General features: G+C 42.4%; 1 protein-coding gene across 6 annotated transcripts in view; it reads left to right on the top strand.

The window, feature by feature from the left end:
- VPS36 (vacuolar protein sorting 36 homolog) overlaps nucleotides 1-16,748 on the top strand; it is a 37,230-nt gene that overhangs the window by 1,700 nt on the left and 18,782 nt on the right. For 2 of the 6 annotated variants that reach the window (XM_081547668.1, XM_081547667.1), the window contains exons 1-3: nucleotides 4,509-4,639; nucleotides 12,752-12,820; nucleotides 13,877-13,947. In XM_081547668.1, coding sequence (XP_081403794.1) covers nucleotides 4,544-4,639; nucleotides 12,752-12,820; nucleotides 13,877-13,947 — 236 coding nt within the window. In that variant the 5' untranslated portion in view covers nucleotides 4,509-4,543. Of the gene's footprint in view, nucleotides 1-4,508; nucleotides 5,178-9,260; nucleotides 9,331-12,751; nucleotides 12,821-13,876; nucleotides 13,948-16,748 lie in introns of those variants that run through there. The other 4 variants (XM_081547670.1, XM_081547669.1, XM_081547671.1 and 1 more) reach the window with 4 other exon arrangements.

Genomic DNA, 16,748 nt, shown 5'->3' on the forward strand with positions numbered 1-16,748 from the left:
TTTACTAAAGTTTCACCAGACACGTTGGGTCACCAGGGATTCCCATTAAGTGACAGAAAACAGTTTAACAAAATAGAACAGTTAAAAAGTGACTTGATCCTCCAAAGCATTATATGCTAAATGAAAGAAGCTAGCCACAAAAGGTGACATACATGATATGATTCCATTTACATAAAATATCCAGAACAGATAAATCCATAGAGGTGTAGGGCTTCCCTGGTGGCTCAGATGGTAAAGAATCTGCCTGCAATGCTGGAAACCAGGGTTTGATCCCCAGGTTGGGCAGATCCCCTGAAGAAGGGAATGGCTACCCACTCCAGTATTCTTGCCTAGAGAATTTCATGGATAGAGGAGCCTGGCGGGCTACAGTCCAAGGGGTTGCAAAGAGACATAACCCAGATTGGGGGCTGCCAAGAACTGGGGTCAGAAGGAAATTAGGACAGACAACGGGTTAGGGGCTTTACTTTGAAGTGATGGAAACTTAGTTTTGAAACTAAGTAGAAGGGCTGAAATTTTCAAGCTTCTATTCATGGCTCGGTCTTTCTGGTGATCAGCCCTCATTCAGGAGCCATCCAGGAGCCCACCTGGAGTCATCTCATTAGAACAAGATATACTCCTACTGCTGTCATCACTTTGGAATTTACTAGGGTTTCAGGAATTCTATGCCAGGTACCTGGGGCAGAGACTAATATGTATTTTCTATCTGACAATGGACTCATCTCAAAAACATGACATTATGTTTAAGAAGTCAGATACAAAGAACTACAGATCTTATAATTTCATTTATATGAAATTCTAGAAAAGGCAAGACAAAGCAGATCAGTGATTCTTAGAGGCCAGGAAGTTTGTGTGGGGGGATTTGAATACAAAGAGATCCAAGGAAATTTCTGGTGTGATGGTAATATTCTCTACATAATGGCTACACACACACACACATATGTATATATTGGTAGTTAAAACTCATCAAATTGCATATTTAAAAACTGCTAAGTTTCATTATACATAAATTATACCTAAATAAATAGAAGAACCCAAAAGAGAGGAAAGAAGGAAGGAAATTGTGCTCAACTGCATTTTTAGACAAGAGTTTCAATGTTGAATTGGATCAAATGTCTTTTACAATTTCTTTGATGATCATTTAATTTTCTTCTGTGATCTATCAGTGGGTTAAATTTTTTGTTAATTCTTTTTTTGAAACTTTTTTATATTGAGGTATAGACAGGTAATTTTGTGATAGTTTCAGGTGAACAGCGAGAGGACTCAGCCACATATATGTGCTGTGTGTGCTCAGTCACTCAGTTGGGTCTGATGCTTTGGGGCCCCAGGGACTGTAGCTCACCAGGCTCCTCTGTCCATGGGATTCTCCAGGCAAGAATCCTGGAGTGGGTTGCCACTTCCTACTCCAGCAGATCTTCCCAACCCAGGGAGTGGACCTGAGTCTCCTGTGTCTCCTGCATTGGGAGGCGGGTTCTTCACCACTAGCGCCACGTGGGAAGCCCCAGCCATATATATACACATATTCAATGGGTTAAATTTTGATAATAGTTTTCCTAATACTGAATTGTATTTGTACTCCTTGGATAAACTGCACTTGAATTGCGCTGTCATTTTAATATTGTTTACTTATTTTTGCTGTTAATATTTTAATATAAACTTTTGCATTCATACTAGTGTGACTGTTTTTTATATAGATTCCTGTGGTATTTTTGTTGAGTTTTGGGATTAGTGTTTTTCTGGCTTCACAAACAGAATTTGGAAACTTCCCTTTTTTATGCTCTGGAAAACTTTAACTGCTAAAAGAATTATTTTTTTCTGTCAAGGTTTTAAAGAATTCACCTGTGAATCTGTTTGGACCTGAAGTGTTTTCTGGTTTTCTTTTTTTAGAAACTCTTTGATAAATTTCTCAATTTTAGGCTTTAAAAATCCTTTTCTGGGGTTAATTTGAACGTTCATGGTCTCCCAGCACCCACTGCAATCAAGTTTTCACATTCATTTGCATAGGGCTCTGAAAATCATCTTTTATGAGACTCGCAGATGTTCAATCAGAGTTTGTGTCACTCTTAGGGTCTCCAGTAGCCGATGCTCACGCACAGCCTGGAAAAGAAATCGATGATTTCAGAGGCAGTCCTTTCCCATGTTGAAATTTCCAAGTAGGATAAAGCATTTTGTTGTAATGAGCCAAACTGTATCTTCCAGAAACTCAGATCATAGAATTTCTCACTGGGAAGGGCATCAAGAAATGATCTGGACTCTGGGAATTCCCTGGCAGTCCAGTGGTTAGAACTCTGCGTGGCACTGCAGGGGCAGAGGTTCAATCCCCGGTCAGGGACCCAAGATCCCACATGGCACAAGGCAAGGCCAAACCAATAACAACAACAACAAAAACCAGCCCAACTCTCATGCAATCTCACTTCCCCTTCTGTTTTTGAGCAAAGAAACCAACCCATTTCTTTGCTTTCCTTGGCAGCAAAATTCCTCAAAAGGATCATCTATGCTCCCTGTCTGTAAGTCCCCTCCTCTTTTTCTCTTTTAAAATCAGATCATGAAGATTTTTTCTTCCACCACCCTATTGGACCACTCCTGCCAAAGCCACCAAAATGTCCATGTGAGAAAAGCAGGGATCAGTCCCCCAGCACCTGCCCCATCAGCAGAACTGTCACAGCCCAGCTTTCCTCCTCACGGTACCTCCTCTTCTCTTGGCTTCCAGGACCCCACACCCTCCTGGTTGTCTCCCTACCTCACCAGCAAGCAGCTCCTTCTCCATCTCCTTCTCCACACCCCTTCCTCCCGTGATCTGTATGCTGCTGCTGCTGCTGCTAAGTCGCTTCAGCTGTGTTCGACTCTGTGCGACCCCAGAGACGGCCGCCCACCAGGCTCCCCCGTCCCTGGGATTCTCCAGGCAAGAGTACTGGAGTGGGTTGCCATTTCCTTCTCTGAGGCATGAAAGTGAAAAGTGAAAAGTGAAGTGAAGTCGCTGTATACTATGGTGTAAATGAATATTCCCCAGCTCTTGAGCAGGAGCTGTCCACAGTGCTAGCCACTCTTCAGGTCGAAGATCTTCTTTTGATTAAAAGTTATTGAGAAATTGTCTCATTGGCAGGTGAAAACAAGAAACAAGAATAGTGGGAAGGGAGGTGGGAGGGGGGTTCAGGATGGGGGGACACATCTATACCTGTGGCCGATTCATGTTGATATATGACCAAAACCAACACAATATTGTAATTATTCTCCAATTAATTTAAAAAAGAAATAAGAATAAATAGTCAAGTGGCAAAAAAAAAAAAAAAATGATAACATCTTATGTAGCCAGGGTAACTTGGCTTGGGTGAAGAACAATTTGCTGGTGGCTCTATGTCCTGCCTCAATAAGTTCCCAATATGTAGCAGGCTTGCGAAACATGGGTTCAAACTTTTAAAAGCAGTCATCTGGCTTTGGGAAGACACTCTAGGAAAATAATCCCAAAGAAGAAAATACATATCAGTTGTAGAAGTACAAATACAAGTGCTTCATTTATAATGCAAGATATAGAAAGAAATGAAATGGACAGTAGCCAAGGCCCAGCAGGTGGGAGTGGCAATCAGGGGCTGGTTTGCAGAGACCCATCCACAGGTAAATTATAATAGATCTATATAGTCCTGAAATATTATCTAGAGTAAATCTATGAAGTTTGTGTTAATACTGGAAATGTTTAAATGAAAAGGATTTTAATTGGAAAAAAAGTGGGGCACAAAATAGTACTTAATATTGATTGAAGCTGTGTGAAAACAAATCAGGTCATAAATATTCATCTGGGGAAAAAGTTATCAGTGACAGGCTTTAATGAACATGACAGCATGCTGGGAAAAGACAAGAAAATGGCACAAATATGCAGGAATAGTATACAATCAGGTGTCCAAGCTACGTTCTGGGCTCCCTCAAAGTCTCTTGTAATCTCTGGGTTTGTGGCTGAGGACAAAGACTCTTGAGAGTCCCTTGGACTGCAAGGAGATCAAACCAGTCAATCCTAAAGGAAATCAATCCTAAATATTCATTGGAAGGACCGAAGCTGAAGCTCCAATACTTTGGCCACCGGCTGCAAAGAGCCGAATCTTTAGAAAAGACCCTGATGCTGGGAGAAATTGAAGGCAGAAGGGGACGACAGAGGACGAGATGGTTGGATGGCATCACCGACTAGATGGACACGAGTTTGCGCAAGCTCCGGGAGATGGTGAAGGACAGGGAAGCCGGGCGTGCTGCATGCAGTCCATGGGGTCGCCGAGTCCGGCACCACTGAGCGACTGAACAAGAGCAAAGGAAGGGGTGGACGTCCCCACCGGGACTGTGGCCGATGGACCACGAGGGGGCGCACCAAGCACGTCTCCACGTCCCCGGGCGCCCCTGGGGCCGCGCGCGCGCTCCGCAGGGCTCCGGGGCCAAACAGCTCACTCCCTGCCGGCCTCCGCCCCGCCCGCCGCCAGGGGGCGCCGCAGGCTGCCCGGCGGCTCGGCTCGCCGCCCCGGAGCGCCAGCGCGGGCGAGCGGCGGAGGCCGGCCAAGCGGCGGCCATGGACCGCTTCGTGTGGACCAGCGGCCTCCTGGAGATCAACGAGACGCTGGTGATCCAGCAGCGGGGGGTGCGCATCTACGACGGCGAGGAGAAGGTAGGGCGGCGGCCGGCCGGGCCTCGCTCCGCGACCCCAGCTCGCCGGCTGGCCTCGGCGATCGGCGCCGCCCCCGCCGTCCACGCCCGCCCGGCGCCGGGCTCCGGCCCGACTCGGGAACGGCTCCCGCGGGGAGCGCGCGGGCCGCGCCCATCTCCCAGCCCGGGGAGAGACCCCCGCTCCGGGCGGCACGGCGGACGCGCGCCGGGAACCCCGAGTCCTCGCCCCCGATCGCGGCGGGCGGGCCGGTTCCGCCTTTGTCCCGAGGCCGCTGGGTCCTGCGCTCCAGAACCGGGCGTGGCTTCGGCGCCGGGACCTGGGGGAGCCCGGGGGACTGGGCGGTCCCGGCCGGAGCGGGAGCGGGGCGAACCGAAAGGATTTCCGAAGAGAAAAGCCCGCCTCTCCTGGGACGCCTCGGCCGGAGGCTCTGTGTGTTGCTTGCTCGTGGTCCGGGAGAGACGTTGGAAAGGAGGTTTGATTGTTTTGTCGAGTGATGGAACAGGCCGTGCCTGGTAATCCAAGCGTAAACCAAGAAGAGGTGTGTTTGCAGATGGCAAGGAGAAATATTACTTGTGTTTCACAGACACGTTAACATTCACTGGAGACTACCATCACGCTACGAACGATCATCCTGTTCCGAATGAAATGTATGAGCTGGAATTAGGGGAGAAAAAAAAAAATTTGCTCATCAGCATTTTTAGTTTCCAGAAGTTTTCACTTGCTACCTTCTCCTTCCTTGCAGTTTCCTTAGAGAGAAACTTCCTCCTGTACTTTGGAACTCGTTGCCTGACCTAGAGCTTTTCCTGTCCGTACTTGAGAGTAGCTTGAGGCTTCCTTCCTTCCAGGGCGGGGCTTACACAGCCACCCGAGGCACCGCTGACAGTCCTGGGGACCCCGGTGCCCTGCCTCCTGGAGGGCATTTTTTCATGTTTCCATTATTGGGTCTGTATTTTTTGTTTATTTGGACTTAGAAACTGTTTACTGGCTTCCTCCGTGGCTCAGCTGGTTAAGAATCCGCCTGCCAAGGCAGGAAACACGGGTTCGATCCCTGGGTCAGGAAGATTCCCCTGGAGAAGGGAATGGCTACCCACTCCAGTATTCTTGCCTGGAGGATCCCATGGACAGAGGAGCCTGGCAGGCTACAGTCCCTGGGGTCGCAGAGGCGGACACCGGGTATGGAACTAAACAACAACTCTTTTTACTGCTTCAGTACTTTTATGAACTTGATCTCAAATTGGGTTTACATCATTTGGTTGGCATGATTAGCTAAATGTTTTTGTTTTTGTAAACCAAGGTTCCACTTTTGGAACTGTGGTGACTGGAAAGCTTAATCAACCTCCCCTTCCTCGGGGGATTGGAACTTCGCCACACAACTGATCTTCAAACACAGCTCCAAAGTCACCCCCTGATGGCAGTCTTGCTTTTGCAGATTACCACACTGTTGTTCTACCTTAATTACAATATGCAAATTAGAGACATCTTGGCTAACAGACAATATAACTATAATATCTTTAAAACAATAAAAAATCAAAACTATTAGTAGTAGGATATGAAAAAAACCATTGCTGAATCAGCAAATTTTAGTTTTTCCTTTATTTATTTATATTTCTGCTTGTTTTGGGGACAAGTAGATATAGGTATCAGTGGTTTAAGAAAAAAGTTATGGGAAAAATTTAGTTGAGCCTTTTGATTTAAGTCAATTCTTTTTTTTTTTTAATAACCAATTCTTGTTACTGAAGTATAGTTAATTTACAATGCTGTGTCAGCTTCAGGTGTGCAGCAAAGTGATTCAATTGTTATATATATATATATGTATACACATATATATATTCTTCAGATTCTTTTCCGTTACAGGTTATTTGTTGTTGTTTAGTTACTCAGTCATGTCAGACTCTGTGACCCCGTGGACTGCAGCAGTTGAGGCCTCCCTGTCCTTCACCATCTCCCAGAGTTTGCTCAAATTCATATCCATCAAGTCGGTGATGCCATCCACCCATCCCATCCTCTGTCGCCCCCTTCTCCTCCTGCCCTCACTCTTTTCCAGCATCAGGGTCTTTTCCAATGAGATTATTACAAGATATATAGTTCTCTGTGCTATACAGTAGGTCCTTGTTGTTAGTCAAGAATTCTTGACTGTTCTGCAAGCTGGGGGTGCTGCAGGAGGGGTGTGCGTGTCTTGGAACCGAAGCAGAGCTCTAAGGCGCTGTGGTCCCCAGGCCGAATCGACTCAGTCACGTGCTGAGCCTTCTCGAGTATCACCTGAGGCCAGACTGAGTCCCAGGGGCAGCCTCATGTCCTGGCTTCCTCGCTCTGCTGGAAGGTGTCCAGATGGCCCGTGGTCTGAGGACTCCAGGAAGCTGCACATCAGCTTCCAGATGTGAGCAGGGGCCCTTTCAGAATCTCTCACTGGCGCTCTCATCTCAGCCCCGCAGTGCAGACCTCCCAGCCTTCTCAGCTTTGCACTCAACCCATTCCCCCGGCCAGTCGCCGGGCTAAGACCAGTGGATGCTCTCTATTCAACCTTGTGTCTCCTGGCTCTTTGTGAGTGTGAAATACATTAAAACAAGCAAGCCTTGAATAAACATAGTACCTACTATGTGCCAGAAGCTTTTCATAATTTAATCCTCTCAATGGGCATATGAGGTAACTATTTTACTGAATGAGAAGAGAACTCTCAGAGGCAACATAATTTGCCTAAGATCCACTGAAGCAGATTACCAGAAGCGTATGTGCTCAGTTGTGTCCAATTCTTTGAGACCCCATGGACTATAAATGGCCAGGCTCCTCTGTCCATGGGATTTCCCAGGCAAGAATATTGGAGTGGGTTGCCATTTCCTTCTCCAGGGGATCTTCCCGACCCAGGGATTGAACCTGGGTTACCACAGAGCCAGGGGTTAAATCTCTGCTGATCAGATTCCCAGAACCTGTGCTTTGTTCACGGTGCTGGAGCGCTTTAAAAACACAGCAGTCACCAGTGCCAGCCCCTTTCTGTCATGTAATGTGTATCTTCCACATGCAATGTGTTTATGAAATAGCGTATCCTCTGAAAATGAGGACGCCGAGACCCTCAGTGGGTGGTTGAGAAAACTGCAACCTGTCCAAGGTCACACAGTTAGTAATGGTGGAGCTGCTCTTTCCACCGCCCAGGTGCCTTTTGCTTGTTTATACAGGCACAGTTTTCATGGGCCCCTTATGACCAGATAATGTGTTGTTTTCGTAAGCATTGTAGACAGGTCATTTGTTTCAATTCACAGAAGCGTCTGTTAGCCTCAGCTAATTTAAAAAGTAATGTAAGAAGGTTAGTGGTGTGTAAAGTAGCAAGTTGTCAGCTTATACTAGATGTAGAAAATGTATTTTCTTAAGCTGGCTATTTCACTTTTTAGGAATTTCAGTTCAGTCGCTCAGTTGTGTCCGACTCTTTGCGACCCCATTGACTGCAGCATGCCAGGCTTCTCTGTCCATCACCAACTCCCGAAATTTGCTCAAACTCATGTCCATGGAGTCGGTGATGCCATCCAACCATCTCATCCTCTGTCGCCCCCTTCTCCTCCTGCCTTCAGTCTTTCCCAGCATCAGGGTCTTTTCCAATGAGTCAGTTCTTTGCATCAGGTGGCCAAAGTATTGGACTTTCAGCTTCAGCATCAGTCCTTCCAATGAATATTCAGAACTGGTTTCCTTCAGGATTGACTGGTTTGATCTTCCTAAACTTTAGGAATTTACCCTTCGGAAATAGTCAGAGATGCATAAAACTATAAAAACTATAATGAATGCACATATGCATGTCAGCAATATTATATGTATAGATAGATATAGACATCTCTCTCTCTCTCTCTATATATATATATATATAAGATATACATAGGCTTCCCAGGTGGCGCTACTGGTTAAGAACCCACCTGACAATGGAGGAGACATAAGAGACGAGGGTTCAATCCCTGGGTTGGGAAGTTCCCCTGGAGGAGGGCATGGCAATCCACTCCAATATTCTTACCTGGAGAATCCCATGGACAGAGGAGCCTGATGGGCTACAGTCCACAGGGTTGCAAAGAATAGGACATGACTGAGGCAACTTACACAGCACACAGCATATATATATATAATTTATTATTCTGCAGTATAGGATAAAATTGGAAGCAATCTGAATGTCCACTATGGGGCTTGGTTAATTAAACATGACATGCCCTAACCAGCTTGGGGAATGACTAACATCAGGCTGCTAAGTGAAAAAAGCAAGTTATAAAATTATAAATATCATGGCCTCATTTTATTTTAAGTTGATATCCACACATCCTGGCTGGTCTAATTATGAATGATTTCATTTTTGTTTTCAGACTTAAAAAATGTTTTTCAACAGCATATTACTTTTATGACAGAGAAATGTTAAATCAAAACAGTAGGAGCTTATTCAGCGAATGCCTAAGTTATTTTAACTACTAAATTTTAAGTAGTTGAAATTATTCTAGCTCTGAGTGGTAGGCACAAACCAGCCTAAACTTGTCTGTGGGCTTGAGCTCATAATCCCTTGCAATCCCTGAAGCCAACGATTATTACACAGATTATTACACAATGTCTTCACTAAGCAGCAACGCTTTATGCATTACGTGTGCTCATTGTTCACCCCATAGTAATGAAACGTCCTCTGGCCTCAGCTTTAAACTCACAGCCTTATGCTTGGATTTCAGACAGATAAGGTGCAGTTTCTTAATCAGGACTATTAGGTAGTTATGCTATGTAATGTGGCATCGGGTACTCTCAAGTTGACAAAATATTTGCTTCTGGGAAAATATTTGCCTCTGGCAAAAAAGAGATTTTTAAAAATAGCTTGATCTCAATCATTTGGTTTTGTGTATGCCACATTAACCAAAACATTCATAGCCAGACCAAAATAAGTGCCAGGAATGTGTGTGTGTTACTTCAGATGTTACTTCTCTGAGGTGCTGGAGTGCTTGTGGAGTGATCTCTCTCAGAGTGTCTTCAGCCAGGCGGTGCCGCAGGTTTCTTGCTGTGCATGCTTGTTCACCGTATTACTTAAAGTCACTCATGTGAAGATATTAGTAATACAGTCAGTGTTACTCTTAGAAAATCATTTCTTAAAACTCATGTTAAAAAGTATTGGTTCTCTATTAGAAGAAGCCCCTGGTGGCTCAGATGGTCAAGAATCTGCCTGCAATGCAGAAGACCCAGGCTTGCTCCCTGGGTTGGAAAGATCCCTTGGAGAAGGCAATGGCAACTCACTCCAGTATTCTTGCTGGGAGAATCCCATGTATTAGAGAAGGACTTCTGACAAAGAGTGTTTCTGCTTATGTTTGATTTAATAAAAAATAATTTATATACATTTCAGAGTTGCACAAAGTCATATATGCCTGTAACAAATTCCTTTGTCTTTTCTTATTAGATGAATAATAAAGTTGTTAAATATGGGTAAGCTGAAAGAAGTAGCTTGAGATAATCAGTATTCCTTTACCCATAAACAGTTACTTTTGGCACATTCTGTCTGTGTGATTGTGCAGGTGTGTGTATAACCATGATATGCGTATTGCTTTCTTCTTTATTAATATCAAGAGTATCTTGTAATATATTGTCAAGTGTCTATATAAGTACATTTATGAATATTTTTACTTAAGAATGATATATAATAATGTTCTAATTGGTTATTTGCTTGATAAACATTTTTAACCACATTATTTTAAACTCAAAAGAATTATTACTTGTAATAATCTGGACCCTTACTAAAATCCTTTCCTTTGAGTTTCTATATTATAAATAGGATCGAGCTTGTATCTTTTGAAATAACTCCTCCTCAAAAGGATATGAGCACGTCCCACCTTATGGCCAATTCTACTCTCTAGCAATTAGAGTGAGTAGAAGCTTCCAATGTATTTCTTGCTTTCAACAGAAATAAAGAGATTTGGCTTTTCAGTCTTTTTGCGTTCCAACTCTAAAATTTGCTTATTTATATAATTTACAGTGTATATCAAGAACCCACCCTGTATGTGTTCGTGACTCACTCAGTCGTGTCCAACTTTGCAAAATACTTCCAGTGCATAGTATCAAATTATGAGGATTAAAAGTTTGATCCTAAAGACCTAGCTGGCTTTTTTGTGATTGTATTATAGTTTTAAAAAACATTTTAACATTTATATTTTGCATAAATGACACAATCCCATGATAAAAAAAAAGTTAAAAGTCTCCCTTCTAGGATGAGAGGGAGACTTTGGCCCACAGCTCCCCTTCAGAAGTCACCAGTGCTTCATTCTAGAGTTATGCATTTGTGTCATACACAGGTGTTTGTGTAAAATAGTCTTTTTCCTTTTAAAGTATCAACTTATATTACGCATACAAAGTTCTGAAACTTTGCTTTTTTCACTTAATCTATGTAGAGAATTTACCATATTTCATTAATTCTAAATGTACATTCCCCTCAACCCCCCCCCACACACACATTTTAACAACTCTGGAAGCCAGATGTATCTTATAATTAATGGCATCTTAGATTTTATCAAATACAATAAATATGTAAAAAGTCTCCTCATTCTTTTTAATGACTAGGTTGTCGTTCCTTGTGTGGATGTCCCTGTTGATGGACATTTAAATTGTTTCCTATCTTTTGCTTTTAAAAAACAACGAGTAACCTTACATACACATGTGTAAATTCATCAGTGGGATACATTTCTAGAAGGACATTGATTGGATCAAAGGGTTGGTGTATTTATATTTTTGATAGATGATAATACACTGCCCTCCAGCAATTTGTGCAAATGCGTATTTTCCCAGCGTGTCAGCAGCTCAGTATCACCGAACTTTTGCACCTCTGCCGATCTCCTGGGTGGAAAGCGGAGCCTGGCGTCCCCTCAGTTTGCCTTTTTCTTATCATCAGTGAGGTTAACCATCAGTTAATGTGTTTAAGAGTCACTTGTAGTTCCTTTTCTGTGGACTTTCTGTTAATAGTCTTTGCCCATTTGTCTAATTGATTATAGAATATTTTCTTACTGATTTGTAAGAGTATTTTATATATTAAGGAGACATAGATGTTTGTCTCTGATGTGAGTTACAACTATTTCTTCCAGTCTGCCATCTTTGCTTTTGATGATTTTTGCCATGAAGAATTTGTGTGTGTGTGTAAGTGAATTGTTCAACCTTTTCCTCTAATGCTTATGGGTTTACTGTTTTTCTTAGAAAGATTTTCTCCCCTCCAAAGTGATTTTTAAAATTCTCTTATGATTTTTCTAGTGCTTTTATAATTTTTAATACCAATAATTTTATGCTTTTTTAATAAATTTTCAATTTTTTAACTCTGTCCAGAATTTATTTTGGTACATTGTGTTAGGTATAAATCCTACTTTGTTTTTTTTTTGTCCCTACTGAGCACCCCAAGTGTCTTAGTACCATTTATTGAATCTCCATCCACACTTACTTTGCATGTGTTTGTGTCTTTTTCTGGATTTTCTTGTTATTTAAAAATCATTTAAAAAATTTATATGAGTGTTGTACACCTTCAGTCTCGTGGTAAAAATTCAATCAATAGTGAGATATATGGTTTTGAAAAAGGGCCCTTCTTTCTTCCATTCCTTCATACTTTTTCTGAGATAATATTAGCAGATCATTGAGTATCGATCCCATTTAGACCTTTTTCTACTATTTATCTGTGTTCATAGTACATATACACATCTATCTGTCCATCTATTTATAGATATATCTCACATGTAGTTTGAGGAATATGGAGTTTATTGATATCTATATCTATCTGTCTAATTACATTGTATGCAGTATCCTTTGGTTGCTTTCTTCACCTCTCATCCTATGTCTTAGAGTTTCATGATAGTTTATATAGCTCCACCTCCTTTTTCATCTCTGCCTGAATTTCATAGTATGAATATATCACTCCTGATTTAGCCACTCCCCTATTGTTACATAGCTAGGTGGTTTGCAATTTTTTTCCTAATTTTAGCAAGGCTTATGAAGTGTGTGGCATTGCTTCTCTTTGACTTATAACAAACCTAATTCTAAAATGTTTATGTGATTGACTTACTATTGTGCAGTTCATGGGGAAAAAAATCTGGACCATGTTGTGTGATGTGTTATTAATATATTGTGATGATCTTGTTTTTCTAGATAAAATTTGATCCCGGGAACCTGCTTCTTAGTACGCACCGTCTAATTTGGAGAGATCAGAAGAATCATGTAAGTTTGAATTATTTGCATCAGTTCTAGGTTTTAAGTCACTAATTTCTTCTCTTTCATTTTTTCTTTCTGGCAAAACTATAAGTAGCTGCGATAAATTTTTGCTTTCAGATGTCAGAAGGGTGTGTCCCGTGGTCTCTCGCCATGGGGTGCAGATAGAGGAGTTAAGGTCTAGCCTCTCATTCAACCCTGAAACAGATGGTAATTACTGTACAGAGAGTAGTGGTGACTCCTGGATTTTAAGCCCAAATCAGATCCTCCCCCACATTTGAGTATCCCCATCAGTCAGCAGTCCTTAAAGCAACCCAGTCGCCTTGATTGTTGTTGGGAAACAGGAGGAGGGCGCCTGCTGCTAAGTGCACGCTGCACCTAGATGTTGGGGAACTGCCTCTGGGTCACTCAGCAAGAGGAAAGACCCCCTGCTGCCCCGTCTTCGCATTTCTAGGAGGAGAGGACTCAGTTATACGTATAGACCTGACACCTTTATTTCAAAGCGCTTTGACTTGAAAGTGTGTGTGTGTGTGTCTGTGTGTAAGTTTCTGTCTTGTAAAAGAAGCCACACAGCATGGCCCCCGACCCCATGAAATTTTAGTTCTACAGGTAAACTATGTATTGTACTGAGGCTCTTGGAAAGGTCATTAACCACTGCAAATTCTGTCTCTTCTTGCCCTGCAAGAACCAGTGTTTTCCCCCTTGGTGGTAATACTGCCCTTGTTGATAATGCATGCCTCAGAACTGGTAATTTGCCTAATTCTTTTTAAAGAAATAAGCATTCAAGAAAGACATCTTTTTTGGAGGGATAGCTGTCCTCAAGCCATATATTCACAAATTATTTTTAGTATAATCTTTTTGATTATCATGGAAGGAAGCTAATATGGCTATCATTAGACCTATTCAATGCCAATCATTCATAATGAAATGAAAAGTCATAATAGAACTTTATTCCTATTTCTAGTTGATCATAAGTTTCTCAGCTTGCCACACTCCCCATAACTCTATAAAACAAGGATTTCTGAGGAATCTTACGGATCCTGTTTTCTCTTGATTCCCTGCCAGGAATGCTGCATGGCCATTCCTCTTTCCCAAATCGTGTTCATTGAAGAACAGGCAGCTGGGATTGGAAAAAGGTGAGGTCTGTATGTGACAGTCTTTATGCACAGAAGCGTTTCTAGTCAAGCCACCCTCGTTAACTTGGTTGTGTCATTGTCCAGTCAGTCATGGCCGTGACAGCCTACGTGCGAGCGAATCTGTTGACTGTGTTTACCTTGAGGAAGTGTTGTCCTGGGGGAATAGAGAAATAGGTGAGGAAGGTTAAGAGGCATAAACTTCCAGTTACAAAATAATTGAGTCATGGGTATGAAAGGGACGGTGTGGGGAATATAGTAAAAAAATTAGGTCATATCTTTGTACAGTGTCATATAATAGGCAGATTCCTGAGTAGCTCAAACGGTAAAGAGTTTGCCTGCGATGTGGAAGACCTGGGTTCGATCTCTGGATCAGGAAGATCCCTGGAAAGGGCATGGTAACCACTCTAGTGTTCTTGCCTGGAGAATTCCGTGGACAGAGGAGCCTGGCGGGCTACCGTCCATGGGGTCGCAAAGAGTTGGACACGACTGAGCAACTTTCACTTTCATATAATAACTAGACTTATCATGGGATGGTTTTGAAATGTATAGAAACATCAAACCTGTCTGTTGTGTAACAGAAACTAACATAGTGTTGAAGGTTAGTTACACTTCAAAAACAACTAAATTCATGGAAAAAGAGATCAGATTTGAGGTTGCTAGAGGTGGAGCGGGGAGGGAAGGGAAAATTGGATGAAAGTGGTCAAAAGACACAGACTTCCAGTAATAAGATAAATAAGCAATAGGGATATGTTGTACGACATGATAAATGTAATTACCGCTGCTCTACATTATATATGAGAGGTGTCGAAAGAGAAAATCCTAAGAGTTCTCCTCACAAGGGAAAAAAAATTTTTTTTCCATTTCTTTAATTTAGTATTGGATGTTCACTGAATTTACTCTGGTAATTGTTTCATGATGTGTGTAAGTCAAATCATTATGCTCTACACCTTAAACTTCTAGTGTCGTATGTCAGTTATATCTCAAAACTGGGGGAATATATCTATGTTTAAAAAAAGATGTTATCCTACTTTAAACTCATTGATAAATGGAAGTCATTCTTAAAGCATGAATCAAGTACTAAGGTTGTTGTAGTATCCTCGGGTCATAATAAGTAAGTGAGGGTCAGCTGTCACTGAATATATTTTCACAGACTGTTGAATCTTTTTTTTGCCCTGACCCATGGCTTGCAGGACCTTAGTTCCTCGACCAGGGATTGAACCCAGGCCCCTGGCAGTGAAAGTGCAGAATCCCAACCACTGGACCACCAGGGAACTCACCTTACATTTGCTTTTATGCGTCTGTGTATCTCTCATGGTCACCTGATGCGAAGAGCTGACTCCTTGGAAAAGACCCTGATGCTGGGAAAGACTGAAGGCAGGAGGAGAAGGGGACGACAGAGGATGAGATGGTTAGATAGCATCACTGACTCAATGGACATGAGTTTGAGCAAATTCTGGGAGATGGTGGAGGACAGAGGAGCCTGGCGTGCTGCAGTCCATGGAGGCACAAAGAGTCTTAACGACTGAACAACAATAACATTTCTCATTCAGTACTTAAGATCAGAAATGACCATCTGAGAAAAGTGCCTGACTTTACGCCTTAATCTAGTTGTCCATAAGTTTCTCAACTTCAACTTTTTCAGGCATCAGTGTTGAATAGAGTGTCACAAGAGTTATTGTCCAAACTGGGACATTTATTAGAGTAGTAGGGGACCCTACTTATCATTAGACCAGGCAAGTATAAAACACAGGAGTGTCCCTAGGCAAACCAAGAGATGTAGTCACCCTGGTTTAAAGCCACAGGTTAAAATGTTTGTGTTTATTCAAGTATATAAGACATTTTGGCTTGTATATACTTGGTGCATGTAATTGAGGACAACTCACAAACAAATATTGCTGGTAAGGAGTTTTTTCCCTACCTGGGCTTATCTTTAGCTTTCATGTAGGCAGATCCTTCAATCAAAGAACCCAGTCCTTCAGCAGTGAGAGCACAGAGTCCTAACCACTGGACTGGCAGAGAATTTCCAGCATGAATCTTTTTATGCTGACTTTGTTTACACTTCATTTTGTATCATCTTTTAGCTTTTCATTGAGTTTCCTTTGAAAAGTCCTGATAGTTAGGGCTCCAGATTTTTTAGTTTTAGAGGTTGTGTGGTGCGTGTGCTCACTCAAATGATCCTAATTGTCATAGTTTGTTTGTTTCCCTCACAGTTTGTTTCAAACAGTCTTGGGATTCTGCTTACACAGTTTTATTTGCTCACTTCACTTAAAGATATTCCCCAAGAAGGAACCAATGGAGAGTCCGTCCACTCCTAGCCCCAGTTTACTAACCAAAGCATTTGTGACATCAAGGAGGCCCCACACGTGGTTGTTCAATTTTAGGATGATATTTAGGCAGCTCTGTGGGTCTAAACAAAGTAATACTGTGTAATCGGTGTATCCCCTTGGGTTGGCCCAAAAGTTCGTTCGGGTTTTTCTAGAAGATGTTATGGGAAAACTCGAACAAACGTTGTGGCCAACCCAATATAATGTGGTGATAGAGAAAAAGGTCTAAGCTAGGTATGCAAGATACTTTTGAGTTTTTCAGTTTTGCTCATGTTGATAGGAGATTGTTTACTGAGCTGGTTGGGGGAAAAAAAGACAGAACTGAACAAATACAGTGGTGTTGTTAATGGCGTAGAAGATAGCAGTTGTCATAAAGATCATGGCAGTTTGTGATCCTGGGGCAGCAGCGTTTTGAGAATTGTTTTTGCTGCAGGATATCTCTCTAAATCATGCCATTGATTGAGTGGCGTTTTCCAA

This window comes from Giraffa tippelskirchi, chromosome 12, assembly GCF_054371585.1.
Source record: "Giraffa tippelskirchi isolate mGirTip1 chromosome 12, T2T-mGirTip1v1.2.pri, whole genome shotgun sequence".
In the NCBI taxonomy this organism is placed as follows: Eukaryota; Metazoa; Chordata; class Mammalia; order Artiodactyla; family Giraffidae; genus Giraffa; species Giraffa tippelskirchi.